Source organism: Oncorhynchus keta, chromosome 28 (genome assembly GCF_023373465.1).
Source record: "Oncorhynchus keta strain PuntledgeMale-10-30-2019 chromosome 28, Oket_V2, whole genome shotgun sequence".
Classification (NCBI taxonomy): Eukaryota; Metazoa; Chordata; class Actinopteri; order Salmoniformes; family Salmonidae; genus Oncorhynchus; species Oncorhynchus keta.
Window position 1 is genome coordinate 23,617,728 of NC_068448.1, and position 15,294 is coordinate 23,633,021.

General features: G+C 41.7%; 2 protein-coding genes across 2 annotated transcripts; one reads left to right on the plus strand and one right to left on the minus strand.

Moving 5' to 3' along the window:
• Positions 1 to 240: 240 nt before the first annotated feature.
• LOC118360871 (acidic mammalian chitinase-like) lies at positions 241 to 8,730 on the plus strand. The gene is made up of 11 exons (XM_035740371.1): positions 241 to 349; positions 443 to 472; positions 986 to 1,187; positions 1,302 to 1,358; positions 2,661 to 2,826; positions 2,986 to 3,110; positions 3,293 to 3,416; positions 3,531 to 3,716; positions 6,198 to 6,317; positions 7,912 to 8,053; positions 8,189 to 8,730. The coding sequence occupies exons 1-11, from the start codon at positions 325 to 327 to the stop codon at positions 8,491 to 8,493; spliced, it is 1,482 nt and encodes a 493-aa protein (XP_035596264.1). The 5' UTR covers positions 241 to 324; the 3' UTR covers positions 8,494 to 8,730.
• Positions 8,731 to 8,746: 16 nt separating this feature from the next.
• On the minus strand, positions 8,747 to 13,220 carry mfsd4ab (major facilitator superfamily domain containing 4Ab). The gene is made up of 10 exons (XM_035740366.2): positions 12,303 to 13,220; positions 11,442 to 11,640; positions 11,095 to 11,343; positions 10,747 to 10,909; positions 10,437 to 10,552; positions 10,169 to 10,342; positions 9,844 to 9,991; positions 9,589 to 9,659; positions 9,389 to 9,509; positions 8,747 to 9,276 (listed from the first exon to the last, which is right to left on the minus strand). Exons 1-10 carry the CDS (start codon positions 12,530 to 12,532, stop codon positions 9,182 to 9,184), a joined length of 1,566 nt encoding a protein of 521 aa, XP_035596259.1. The 5' UTR covers positions 12,533 to 13,220; the 3' UTR covers positions 8,747 to 9,181.
• Between the last annotated feature and the right edge of the window lie 2,074 nt (positions 13,221 to 15,294).

A 15,294-nucleotide genomic window follows, 5' to 3' on the forward strand; every position in this document is an offset into this window, starting at 1 on the left:
ATCAACCAAAACAAGGCCCAAAGTAGGCCACATGTACTTGTTAGTTACTGTTATGATCAGTATGTTCATGAAACAATCTACCGTAAAGGTCCTTCACACAAGGAGAAATCCAATTTGGCAGTGTACCTGCAGAACATAATGGAAAGATAGGTAATCACACCTCACAGCTTACGCCAGCACAGCAAATATGTTAATCTTTGGTAATGCACAACAATCTTTAGTAAATATTCCCTTTTTTTGCAAAAATGCACATCAAGGCGTTTTGAGCAAATGCAGATTGTATAAAAGTGTTAACCGTAGACACAGTCTTTATTCAAGGCAATCATGGGCAAAGTACTGTTTGTGACGGGTAAGTAGTTATGGTGAAAGCTCAACACTACATTATTGTATGGTATCCAACGTATGCATAACAAAATGTAATCTATGTCTTCTCTTTCCATAGGTCTAGCCCTGCTGCTGCATGCACAGCTCGGTAAGTGGACTCCAGAACACAAACTCTTTGTGGGCTGGGGATAGGGGTCTCAATTGAACTCAATTGGTCCATAGACCAAGTACAGTACATACTGTATGTAGTATCTTAATTTGAGCCAGATTACGACAGCAGGAAAATAATCCTGCAGTAACAGGAAATGTGAATTATTATGTGGATTATAATTAATTTACATTCATTGTTGTAGAGGTGTATGCATTTTTCACAAGGTAAAATCTAGTCTGAAATGTCTAAGTGAAAATTACAAACTTCAGAAACCTTTTTAAACCTCAAATACACTACATGTTTTACATTTCCTGCATTGATGGAAAGTTCTCCTGCAACAGAGTGATCAAATTAAGATCCTATATCTGTAATTGACTAAATATGGGGCAATAGAATATGTAAACTAGGTGGATTATGAGACTATAGTTGACAATTGAGTAATTCAATCCTATAAACAAGTGAATGAGCAAATAACAAACTATTCATATCCTGTTTTAACTTGTGTCTCAGGGTCCTCCTACATTTTGTCATGCTACTTCACAAACTGGGCACAGTACAGACCACCCCCCGCCATTTACATGCCCAATGACATTGACCCATGTCTGTGTACCCATCTTCTCTATGCCTTCGCCACTATGAAGAACAACGAACTGGCCACCTTCGAGTGGAATGACGTAGAGCTCTATAGCCAGTTCAATGGCCTGAAGAACCAGTGAGCCCCTACTGAGAAACTAACACCTCATGAGATTGTGTCAAGAGAGACAAATGTCATCAATTTACTACTTTAATTTCCCTTAATATGGAATAACATATTGTATTTCAACAGGAATGGCAACTTGAAGACTCTTCTGTCTGTTGGAGGATGGAACTTCGGCTCTTCTGGGTAAGATGATCCGTTATATCTGTTCGCATCCTTTCCTCTTGATAACGGTAATCAGAGTCTCTCTATTTCCCTCTATTTCTCTCTATAGATCATCAGTATATTCATCAGAATATTCTCAGATTTCTTTCATGCGAATATTCTAAAATTGGCATGGTGAAAATATGTATTTTCCCCCCAGTTGTGTTTCCACAAACAGACTTGTTGCAGATAAGATGTACTTTTTAGCTTAGCCCTAACCCTAACCCTAACCCTAACCCTAACCCTAACCCTAACCCTAACCCTAACCCTAACCCTAACCCTAACCCTAACCCTAACCCTAACCCTAACCCTAACCCTAACCCTAACCCTAGCCCTAACCCTAACCCTAACCCTAACCCTAACCCTAACCCTAACCCTAACCCTAACCCTAACCCTAACCCCTAACCCTAACCCTAACCCTAACCCCCTAACCCTAACCCTAGCCCTAACCCTAACCCTAACCCTAACCCTAACCCTAGCCCTAACCCTAACCCTAACCCTAACCCTAACCCTAACCCTAGCCCTAACCCTAACCCTAACCCTAACCCTAACCCTAGCCCTAACCCTAACCCTAACCCTAACCCTAACCCTAACCCTAACCCTAACCCTAACCCTAACCCTAACCCTAACCCTAACCCTAACCCTAACCCTACATTTTCATGTACCAAATACAAATCTGAAGTTCAATCTGTTTCCATTGCATTTCGACTCTACTGATAGTTTTGTCACAAAAACTGTTGCGCAAAATAGCAAATATGGTCTTGGAATGTGAGACCTATCCAACAGCTCGCAGACAGGCCGACAGTGCCGGTAGGCCAGTCTACATTATGATATTATTATGGTTAAGAGCATCGATCATGTAAAAAAAAATCATTCCCTCGATATTTATTGAAAGGAGCATCAAACTCATCACTGCACACTTTCACCACCCTGTGAAGTTCATACTGTATTTAATCTGTAGCCTAATAAACTGCATGGTCTCCCGAGTCATAGTGGGATGACCACACAGCATATCATCGCGTGACTCCAAAATTTACTTCAATATGATGGTCATTATATTATTATTTGAGCATAGAGGCGTTTCCACCGCCATTTCTCGCAAAAAAAATAATTTTACAGATACAAAACGATTCCACCATGTCAAACGAACAAATTATCTGTAGGCTTTTATAACATTCTAGCGAAAGGTAATGCTTCCATCACAGCTGTCGTGATTTTTTTACAAGGTCTTTACTCGCCTAAAAACTGTGGATGGAAACGTGATTTGAGTCATTCCCCCATCAGATTCTCTGCCATGGTGGCCAGCCCCACCAACCGCCAGACCTTCATCAACTCTGTGATAGTGTTTCTGAGGAAGTATGAGTTTGATGGTCTGGACATCGACTGGGAGTACCCAGCCAACAGAGGGAGCCCTCCTCAGGATCAGCAGCTCTACTCTGTTCTCGTGGAGGTAAAGTTGACTAAACAAGAACAACAATAATACAACTGAGAGAGTTTAATATATTTATTTTGCAATAGTTATTGTAAATAGTAAAACCCTAATACTGACTTGCCTAGTTAAATAAAGGTTAAATAAAAAATATTAAAAATAAAAATGTGTTTATAACAGGAAATGAGGGCAGCATTTGAGAAGGAGGCTAAGCAGACTAACAAGGCCCGTCTCCTGCTGTCTGCTGCTGTCTCCGCTGGAAGGGATACCATCAGCTCTGCTTACGAAATCCCCAAGCTTGGACAGTAGGCATCATCCACTCTGTAGTTACCTATCCACTCTACACTCACTCTGTCGTGGCCTATCTACTGTACTTTGTAGCCTGTATACTGCCATACAGTCATTGTCTTTCTCAAAAAGATATTACTGCTATTCAGGCTATAATACTGACCATATAATAACAGTTTGCCACTTTTGCAAACTCTAGGGCCTTGGACATGATCAATGTCATGTCATATGACTTCCACGGCTCCTGGGATCCCTTCACTGGAGAGTGCAGCCCCCTGTACAAGAGCCCTGCTGACAATGGTGGCTTCATCTACTTCAATGTGGTGAGTATGTCAGGACAAGGGTGGATGGCTCTTTGTGGGTGTGATGAGTCTGCTGAAGAGCAAAGTTAATCCAGCAGGCAGCAAACACTAACATATAAAGCTATTGTGTTCCAGGACTATGCTATGAACTACTGGAAGAACCATGGAGCACCAGCAGAGAAACTGATGGTTGGGTTCCCCACCTACGGCAACACATTCACCCTGACGAATGCAGCTAACAACGGAATCGGAGCATCTATTGCCGGGGCTGGAACTCCAGGCAAATACACACAGGAGGCTGGAGAGCTGGCTTACTTTGAGGTACTTTAAATGGTGATATTTCTTTCTTTCATCATAAAAAGTGAACTCTAACTGTTGAAGGCCTCCTTATGATCTGGTTTCAATTGTATCTCAACTTCGACTCAACTGGTTGCTTCTTATTTGATGTCTTTATCATAACAAGGGAAATCATCCTGAACAAAAATATAAACGCAACATGGAACAATTTCATTGATTTTACTGAGTTACAGTTCATATGATGAAATAAATTCATTAGGCCCCAATCTATAGATTTCACATGACTGGGAATTCAGATATGCATATGTTGGTCACAGATACCTTTAAAGCCCCACTAAAGGCTTCAGGACCTCGTCATAGTATTTTTGTGCATTTTAATTGCTATCAATAAAATGCAATTGTGTTCGTTGTCCGTAGCTTATGCCTGCCAATACCATAACCCCACCGCTATCATGGGGCACTCTGTTCACAACGTTGACATCGGCAAACCACTCGCCCACACAACACCATACATGTAGTCTGCGATTGTGAAGCTGGTTGGACGTGCTGCCAAATTTTCTAAAACTACGTTGGAGTCGGCTTATGGTAGAGAAATTAACATTACATTTTCTGGCAACAGCTCTGGTGGACATTACTGCAGTCAGCATGCCAATTGCATGCTCCCTCAAAACTTAAGATATCTGTGGCATTGTGTTGTGTGACAAAACTTCACATTTTAGAGTGCCATTTTATTGTCCCCAGCACAAGGTGCACCTGTGTTATGATCATGCTGTTTTATCAGCTTCTTGATCTGCCATACCTGTCCGGTGGATGGATTATCTCGGCAAAGGAGAAATGCTCACTAATAGGGGTGTAAACAAATTTGTGCACACGATTTGAGAGAAAAAAGCTTTTTGTGCTTCTGGAACATTTCTGGGATCTTTTATTTCAGCTCATGAAACATAGGACCAACACTTTACATGTTGCATTTATATTTTTGTTCAGTGTACTTTCAAGAACAACAAAAGAAAGTGATGACACTTGATGGAGATAGGTGTTGTTGATCCCCTGTGCTTTCATGTACAGTTGAAGTCGGAAGTTTACATACACTTAGGTTGGAGTCATTAAAACTAATTTTTCAACCACTCCACAAATTTCTTGTTAATTAACAAACTATAGTTTTGGCAAGTCGGTTAGGACATCTACTTTGTGCATGACACAAGTATTTTTTGAGTCAATTGGAGGTGTACCTGTGGATGTATTTCAAGGCCTACCTTCAAACTCAGTGCCTCATTGCTTGACATCATAGGAAAATCATCAGGAAAACAATTGTAGACCTCCACATGTCTGGTTCATCCTCGGGAGCAATTTCCAAACACCTGAAGATACCACGTTCATCTGTACAAACAATAGTATGCAAGTATAAACACCAGCCATCATACCGCTCAGGAAGGAGACGCGTTCTGTCTCCTGGAGATTAATGTACTTTGGTGCAAAAAGTGCAAATCAATCCCAGAACAACAGCAAAGGACCTTGTGAAGATGCTGGAGGAAACAGGTACAAAAGTATCTATATCCACAGTAAAATGAGTCCTATATCGACATACCCTGAAAGGCCGCTCAGCAAGGATGAAACCACTGCTCCAACACCGCCATAAAAAAAGACAGACTACAGTTTGCTACTGCATATGGCGACAAAGATCAAACTTTTTGGAGAAATGTCCTCTGGTCTGATGAAACAAAAATGTAACTGTTTGGCCATAATGACCATCGTTATGTTTGAAGGAAAAAGGGGGAAGCTTGCAAGACAAAGAACACCATCCCAACCGTGAAGCACGGGGTTGGCAGCATAATGTTGTGGGGGTGCTATGCTGCAGGAGGGACTGGTGCACTTCACAAAATAGATGGCATCATGAGGGAAGGAAAAGGATGTGGGTATATTGAAACAACATCTCAAGACATCAGTCAGGAAGTTAAAGCTTGGTCGCAAATGGGTCTTCCAACTGGACAATGACCCCAAGCATACTTCCAAAGTTGTGGCAAAATGGCTTAAGGACAACAAAGTCAAGGTATTGGAGTAGCCATCACAAAGCCCTGATCTCAATCCTAGAAAATTTGTAGGCAGAACTGAGAAAGAGTGTGCAAGGGCAAGGAGGCCTACAAACCTGACTCTGTTACAGCATCTCTGTGAGGAGGAATGGGCCAAAATTTACCCAACTTATTGTGGGAAGCTTGTGGAAGGATACCCGAAACGTTTGACCCATGTTAAGCAATTTAAAGGCAATGCTACCAAATACTAATTGAGTGTATATAAACTTTTGATCCACTGAGAATGTGATGAAAAATAAAAGCTGAAATAAATCTCTACTATTATTCTGACATTTCACATTCTTAAAATAAAGTGGTGATCCTAACTGACCTAAAACAGGGCATTTTTACTAGGATTCTATGTCAGGAATTGTGAAAACTGAGTTTAAGTGTATTTGGATAAGATGTGTGTAATCTTCCGACTTCAACTGTATCACAGATCTGTGGGTTTTTGAAAGACGGAGCCACAGAGGTTTGGGACACACCACAGGACGTGCCGTACGCCTACAAAGGAACCCAGTGGGTGGGCTATGACAATGTCAAGAGCTTTGGGATCAAGGTAAGAACAATACAATAAAAAAATAGTATTTGTTGCAATGTGAAACTACTTTTCGTTAAGCATTATGGTGACATACACTGAGTGTACAAAACACTCGGAACATGCTCTTTCCGTGACATAGACTGACCAGATGAATCCAGGTGAAAGCTATGATCCCTTATTGATGTCACTTGTCCACTTCAATCAGTGTAGATGAAAGGGCGGAGACAGGTTAAAGAAGGATTTTTAAGCCTTGAGACAATTGAGACATAGATAGTCCATGTGTGCCATTCAGAGGGTGAATGGGCAAGAAAATTATTTAAGCGCCTTTGAACGAGGTATGGAAGTAGGTGTCAGGCACACCGGTTTGAGTGTGTCAAGAACTACAATGGTGATTGGTTTTCATGCTCAGCAGTTTCCGTGTGTGTCAAGAATGGTCCACCACCCAAAGGACATCCAGCCAACTAGACACAACTACGGGAAGCATTGGAGTCAACGTGGGCCAGCATCCCTGTAAATCTCTTCCAACACCTTGTAGAGTCCATGCACTGACAAATAGAGGCTGTTCTGAGGGCAAAACGGGGTGCAACTCTATATTAGGAAGGTGTTCTTAATGATTCATACACTCAGTGTATAAAACGTGAGTGGCGAGACTAGATCAAACAGTCTGCTAAATGTGTTTCCAACACATACACCCTTAAGAGGGTAATATGAAAAATATGTATTTATGGCATGCTTTTATATACGCGAGTACGTACATTCAACACACACAACAGCATCAATATTTCACTGCACATGAATGTGCATTCATAACATGGAAATGATTAGTGCGGCTGCTCTCTAGGGATTACCTTATAGTAGTGCACCAAGTTGTTCTACTGGGTCTGCATGTGTTGAACTCCACCAAAAATGTTGCGCCTTTTTGCCAGCTAACATTTTAAGTTGTTCCCCTTGCTGTCTTTTGGCAGTTGTGGAACTAGTACTGACTAGTCATACTTGAGTAAAAGTAAAGATACCTTAATAGAAAATGACTAAAAGTCAACTAGTAATACTACTTGAGTAAAAGTCTAAATGTATCTGGTACTTAAGTACAGTGGTGAAAAAAGTACTCAATTGTCATACTTGAATAAGTAAAAGCAATACATCAAATTCCTCATATGAAAGCAAACCAGATGGCAACATTTTCTAGTTTTTATTTATTTACGGACTGCATGGGCACACTCAAACACTCATACATCATTTACAAATGCAGTATTTGTGTTTAGTGAGTCCTCCAGATCAGAGGCAGTACACGCTGGGCACGTCAATGTCTATTCCACATTGGTTCAAGGTAATTTCATTGAAATGAAACAACCAGTGTGTGCCCAGTGGGTAGGAATGACAATGCGTTATATTAATAGGTGTGTGAATTGGACCATATTGCTGTTCTGCCTAAGCATTCGAAATGTACTTTTGGGTGTCAGGGAAAATGTATGGGACTAAAAAGTATATATTTTCATTAGGAATATAGTGGAGTAAAAGTAATAACAATATAAATAGTAAAGATACCCCAAAAAACTACTTAAGTAGTAGTTCAAATCATTTTTACTTAGTTACTTTACACCACTGTTTATAGGTTGACTGGCTGAAGAAGAACAACTTTGGAGGAGCCATGGTCTGGACTCTTGATATGGATGACTATACCGGCACCTACTGTGGCCAGGGAAAATATCCTCTCATCAACGTCCTCAAGAAAGGCCTCAATCTGGAATCAGCACGTAAGAGACCTGCACACTAGATTGGGTTCAATAGCAGAAAAGTATGACATCTCTGACTGCTGTGCTACAGAATTATATCAAACACCTAAAATGTGTTCTTTCAATTCATGATTTTGTTTTTAATACCCATTTCAGCTTGCAATCCCCCTGCAACTCCCCTGCCCCTTATTAAGGGAACTACCAATGGAGGTGATGATGGTGGGGACTCTGGAGGCAGCTCGAGCGGAGGCAGTTCCAGTGGAGGCAGCCCCAGCGGTGGGACCCCCAGTGGGACCAGTGGCATGAACAGTAACTTCTGTGTTGGCAAAGCTGCTGGGCTGTACGCCGACCCCAAGAACAAGAACCAGTTCTACAACTGCAGTCAGGGCAAGACCTACTTCCAGTACTGTGCTACTGGCCTGGTCTTCGACACCTCATGCTCTTGCTGCAACTGGTCCTAAAGTCCCTATTTCAGAATGGCAGGTGACATTTCATGGTCAGATACCCTCCATTTCAGAACTGGAGGCATCCCTTTTTGACTATATATCCTACATTATATTTCAGATAGCAATAAAAAAACGACTTATTTCAATAAATTGTTCTAAAATGTTTTGAATTATCCCCTTCTTGTGATCAACTATTAATGAAAGCAAGAGTTCACTGTCTTATCTATTGAAATAAAAAAAGTAGTCATTCAACTCATGTTTTTAAACATTTAAACATTTCAACATTGTGACAATGAGCAACAATGAATACAAATCCAAATGCCTTGAAAATAAAGCACATTATTTTCATATACTGTAACCTAACTACCCCTTGCTCACACACTTATTACAAAGTCATTATCTATAGGGGCTTTAAACAGAAGGTAACATTAGCATATCTAAAGGGATGATGATGATTGGAATAAGAAGCAGTAGCGGCATTTTCAGGAAGGAAAAAAGGAGGGACTAAATCATTTTGAATATATTAATAACTTAAACATGACTTATTCATTCCTCTGGCTATTGCAGCCTTCAGGGTGGCTAAAACATTACACATGTCCTGGTACTGGATGTATTTGTCTTCACTGACGGCGTGTTTTCTTCCTCTTCACATTGTTGGTCAATAACAATACTGAGCACCAAATAGCCCCAGCTACATAGCCTCTCAGCTACTCTCCTTCTGTTCTGTTTTACTGTCTACTACTACTACTGCTGCTGCTGATGGGAGCTCCTCCACCATGGCTGATTTCACTGAGGTTCCTGTGGGGTGGAGAAAGATTAGAATGTGAACAGATGGGTTACAGATCAATTATGGACTTTTTCCTCTATGTACAGTTGTTCAACTGTGATATGGCTGAGGTGGTCCTAGTACCAGTGAGGTATTTCCTGTGCATGCGATGTAAGAACAGCAGCCCGAAGAAGAGGATGGAGCCCATACAACCGATTATCATTCCACAGAGCAGGAAACTATAGCTGCCTTCACTCTGGATGATCTGGAGAATAAAAAGCACAATTTTAGACTGTTAATCTTCCCCTCTCTTTAACATGTACTACGTCTCTGTGCAGTCTTACCGATCCAACAAGGACTTGCATGACCATTTCTCCCATCCCAGCACTTGTTACCAGAACTGAGGTTGCACATCCTGCCAAGAGAGAAAAGATAAGCAGAGTAAGACAGAGAGATTATATACTGTAGTATCTCATCATCATTTATCAAACCACTCTATTACTGTGTCATTACTGAGTCGTTACTGTGTTGTTACTGAGTCGTTACTGTGTTGTTACTGAGTCATTGACACTTATTGTGCTGGCGATTGAAGAATGTACCTTGGTAGTCCAGGATGTCCTCAGTGTAAGCCAGCATACAGGGGAAGATGCTGCTGAGGAACAGGCCCAGAAGAGTGGTCCCAACAAACAGGAATATACTGCTGGTGTCGAGGACGAGCAGCAACAACACTGTGACAATGACACCAGCCTGCAGAGATGAAGAAAGACTTCAATTGGATATATAGACAATCAATTATTGAGAGAAATGCCCATTTAAATATAAACATATTGGAATTGAAAGACAATAAATATTTTATTACAAGCCTTCATTAATGTTAATTCGTTTTCCTTAGGGATTAATAAAATATTATATCATTGACATTACCAGATTAATCATGAGCAGTCGAACGGGCTGGAAGCGGAAGGTGAGAGGGATGGACACCAGACGTCCTGCAGTAATGGCTGCCCAGAAGATACTAACCAGGTATCCCGCAGTCTTATTAGGTAGAGAAATGGGGGGAGACACTGCATATGTGTACACAAAGCCTGCATACGCACCCTAGGAATAGAAAGTGGAGGTCCTCAGATTAATCCATTGCTGCATACATGCACTAATATGGAGCAGACTGCATAACAGAATCGGTACTACTCACCACAATGCCATCGGTCATGAACAGGACCATTCCACCAACGATATGAATCCCAAAGAAGGACACAGGCAACTCACGCAGGTTGTTATTCTGACAGCAGCTGAAGATATCCCCATGACCTGCAAACCGAGAGAAACATTAGGAGAGATCTAAACCACTTGGCTAGTACAGTGGGTGTGAATTCTCAACTGATCCGAACTCAGAATTTGATGTGATCCAAGTATTATAATCAAATGATCTTGGGTATACTGTTATCTTATAGAGGAAATGAGGAGTTCAGATCAGATCCAAAAGATCCAGTTTTGCCCTTTACCTCCTCCCTCCTCCTGTTCTTTAGGTTCTGTGTCAGACCCCTCGGCCCCCTGGTTCTCCATGGACAGCTCGTCTTTGTCCAGCAAAAGAGGTGTGGTGCTGCGGCAGCAGGGGATCAACTGCTCCTGGTACATCAGGAATAACACTGCCATTGGCACTGGCAGCTGGGAGAGGAAAATATCATTCAAATGATGTATCATGGGAAGAAATGTAAGATCTTGGATCAAAGCCTTTGCAATAATCAATCAACATTATTAAAAGTTTGGAGTGAGCGGAATCAATATTAGGAGCCGTTATGCTTGAGCTTACACACTATGTTTCACCTCACTATGCTTGGCCAAGATCTTACATTGATCATTGCCATGATCCAGAAGGCGTAGGACACGATGGACTCCTCTGGCTCCTCTGCTAGGGGCAGTTGGTCCATGGACACGTTGTGCATCATAATGGGGCTGTTCCTCAGTGTGTTCCTGAAGTGGTGCATGATCTCGGTCACATTTTCTGTCACATTCCCCACCCTGCAGCCTGTCTCCGACAGGAAGGGATCAGCAATCAGAGGGCTCACCAGCGCTCCGAACCCAATGAAGAAGTGGAGGGCCTGCAAAAACAACAAAGTTTCTATCATTCATTCTAAATATAATGCACTTTGGGTATATTCTGAAAGCTGAATTGAACTGGGCATAGTTACTCTCTCACCTGGAGAAAGACAGCCGAGTCCTTCTGATATATGGCGACCAGCTGGATGTTGGCGATGGTGTCAATGATGCCCATGGCCAGACCGGACACAGCCATGGCAATAGCCAACAGCAGCACATTATGGCAGAGGGGGATGATTGCAAATATTACAGAGATGAGTAGCGAGGACAAGAACAGTGCAGCTAGAGCACTGAACAACCTTTGGGAGAGAGGGGAGGAGTTATTACTACTAGAAATAACATACACATATACTAGAGGTTTGAATGGCTCAAACATTGAACAAGATGTTAGCCAACACTATGGTTGAAATATGCAAAGGACTGCTGGCTAGAGGCTCACTGTTGATAGAATAGGCTACAGAGATAATTCCCAACTGATGCATACACACACCTTCACACTCTTAAAGGCTCTGCAAAGTGATTTCACAGTTTAAGCAAAAAGAAGCTACGGAACTGTTTGCATTGTGTTTTTAAAAAATGCAGTATCTAGAACTACGTAGAAAGACCTTTAAATTACAGCTATCTTTTTGTAATTGGTTTAAAGTGAGAATCCAGGGAACACAGTTCCCATACTGTAGGAGAACCCTTTTTGGTTCCAGGTAGAACTCTTTTGGGTTCCATGTTCCACCTGGAACCAAAAGGGGTTCTTCAAAGTTTTCTCCTATGGGGACAGCCGAAGAACCCTTTTTGGTTCTAGATTGCACCTTTTTTTCTAAAAGTGTAGGGTTGCACATTATGGATCTCGGGAATCCACCAACCGGGATTTTGGGAAAACCAGAGATTGTTTTTTTTTTAAGTTCCCGGAATTTTTCGACCCTATGCTTCACACAGGGATTAGAGAACTATTTGAATAGTCACTCACGTTTTCTTGAAGACCCCTCCGATTGAGCTGCCGATGAGCAGACAGAACTGCTGGGAGAAGAAGACCCAGGTGATCTGGCTCAGTGTAGACTGGGTTTGACATCGCAAGTCCAATATGGTGGGTCCCAGGAAGGCTATACACAGTCCAAAACTGAAGAACACACTCCAGTATGTACAGGTGTGGTGAAAGTTCCTTTTAAAAAGTGTTATAATCCGCTCTTCTATAAACATTATTGTTCCAAAGCTTCAGAAATTCAAATTGAGAAATTATGAACAAAAGTCAGTCCACAATTTTGCAAAGAGAATTGCCAGTAGTAGACCTAACTAGCCTCTATGTTATTGGGTGTCCAGTCAACAGTATGGTTAGTAACTACTCTGTCTCTTCCTGCTGAAGGTCTTGCAGTATAATATTTGAGTGATTCACTCTCTTTTAAATATTTTCAAGTTCCCACCAAAATTACTTAACTGAAAGGATGTCCTTTGTAGTTAATGGGTAGAGGAGACTCTATGAACATTGGGTATCTTTCAATTGTCAATGATTTGCTGTTAAACGTCAAACTGTGTCAACATTATATTTTAAAGCTAACTATTGTTTTATCTGTCATAGTCAGTCATGTCCATTCATTCATTCATATAGGTCAGGAAATGACACAGGATGAAAGGGTGCCTTGGCTTCCCTTGGTGCCAGCATGGAGTTGTATCACCAGGAGGGCTTAGGGGACCTAACCTGTGGAGGGCCCAAAATAACTTCCCATAGATGTAAAAGCATCATACTTGATAAATGATTGGAATATAACTTCAAAAGGACTACAACATGCTCTTGATCATTTCTATGGCACTCTCCTCCTCCGAGACTTTCTCTGTGTGGGCTGCAAGGGAAAGTACTGATGATGAGAGTCAAGGTGGGGAAAATGATTATCGCAAGTCATTGACAGTGTCACTTATACTCGCTGTCAGTTGTATATTTAAAATGGCAGACTTTAGCAATGACTCCCCAGCTAAATATAGGTTAAATAAAGTATACCAACATGAACTTGTTTGCAGGTCTAAAGTCTAGGAGGTTGACTGGGGTTGGAGGATGTGCATCACACAACACCACTAGTTTTATATTGACTTACATTTGTTGTAAAACTTCAACCATGACAGGAAGATAAAATTGTTTAGCAGCAGGGACGTCCCCAAGACTGGTCTTGGTGTGTGTCTTGGTTTGCTGGCTTACAACTCATCCCTGAATTGATTTACTGAGGCTCATGGCCAGTTATGAATTTTCGGGTCACAACAAGGTCAAAGAGTAGGAATGGGTACCAACAAATGGGAGCAATTCGAACAATCACAAGCATTTATTGAATCCGATTCCTTACCATTTACCATATTGCACCCAGGCCAGTATCTTCCACATAGATGCTAACACAACGACCTTCATGTAATTTGGAAGAGATTTATGTAATGCTACACATTTACTACACATTCATGCTGCAATATGCTACATATGCTTCATATCCTTGTGAAAGGCTAAATACAGTGCCTTTGGAAAGTTTCCATACCCCTAAACTTTGTCAATATTTGATTATGTTACAACCTTATTCGAAAATGGATACAAAAAAAGTGGGCAGAGATGGTTGTCCTTCTGGAAGGTTCTCCCATTTCCACAGAGAGCTCTGTCAGATTGACCATTGGGTTCTTGGTAACCTCCCTGACCAAGGCCCTTCTTCCCCCGATTGCTCAGTTTGGCCGGGCGGCCAGCTCTAGGAAAAATCTTGGTGGTTCCAAACTACTTCCATTTGGGAAATTGAATGCTGCAGACATTTCTGGTACCCTTCCCCAGATCTGTGCCTCGACACAATCCTGTCTCGGAGCTCAGCGGTGAATTCCTTCGACCTCATGTCTAGGTTTTTGCTCTGACATGCACTGTCAACTGTGGGACCTTATATAGACAGGGGTGCCTTTCCAAATCATGTCCAATTAATTGAATTTAGCATAGACCAATGGAATCGGGATGCACCTGAGCTCAATTTGGAGTCGCATAGAAAAAGGTCTGAATACGTTGAAGTCGGAAGTTTACATACGCACCAAATACATTTAAACTCAGTTTTCATAATTCCTGACATTTAATCCGAGTAAAAAATCCGTCTTAGGTCAGTTAGGATCACCACTTTATTTTAAAAATGTGAAATGTCAGAAAACTAGTAGAGAGAATGATTTATTTCAGCTTTTATTTATTTCATCACATTCCTAGTGGGTTAGAAGTTTACATACACCCAATTAGTATTTGGTAGCATTGCCTTTAAATGGTTTAACTTGGGTCAAACGTTTCGGGTAGCCTTCCACAACCTTCCATGAATACGTTGGGTGAATTTTGGCCCAATCCTCCAGAGCTGCTGTAACTTAATCATGTTTGTAGGCCTCCTTGCTCGTTCTGCCCACGTATTTTCTATGGGATTGACGTCAGGGCCTTGTGATGGCCACTCCAATACCTTGACTTTGTTGTCCTTAAGCCATTTTGCCACAACTTTGGAAGTATGCTTTGGGTCATTGTCCATTTGGAAGATCCATTTGCGACCAATCTTTACCTTCCTGACTAATGACTTGAGATGTTACTTCAATATATCCACATAATTTCCCTTCCTCATGGTGCCAGCTAGTTAGTGAAGTGCACCAGTCCCTCCTGCAGCAAAGCACCCCCACAACATGATGCTGCCACCCCGTGCTTCACGGTTGGGATGGTGTTCTTCGGCTTGCAAGCCTCCCCCCTTTTCCTCCAAACATAACGATGGTCATTAAGGCGAAACAGTTGTATTTTTGTTTCATCAGACCAGAGGACATTTCTCCAAAAAGTACGATCTTTGTCCCCATGTGCAGTTGCAAACCGTAGCCTGGCTATTTTATGGCGGTTTTGGAACAGTGGCTTCTTCCTTGCTGTGCGTCCTTTCAGGGTATGTCGATATAGGACTTGTTTTACTGTGGATACAGATACTTTTGTACCCGTTTCCTCC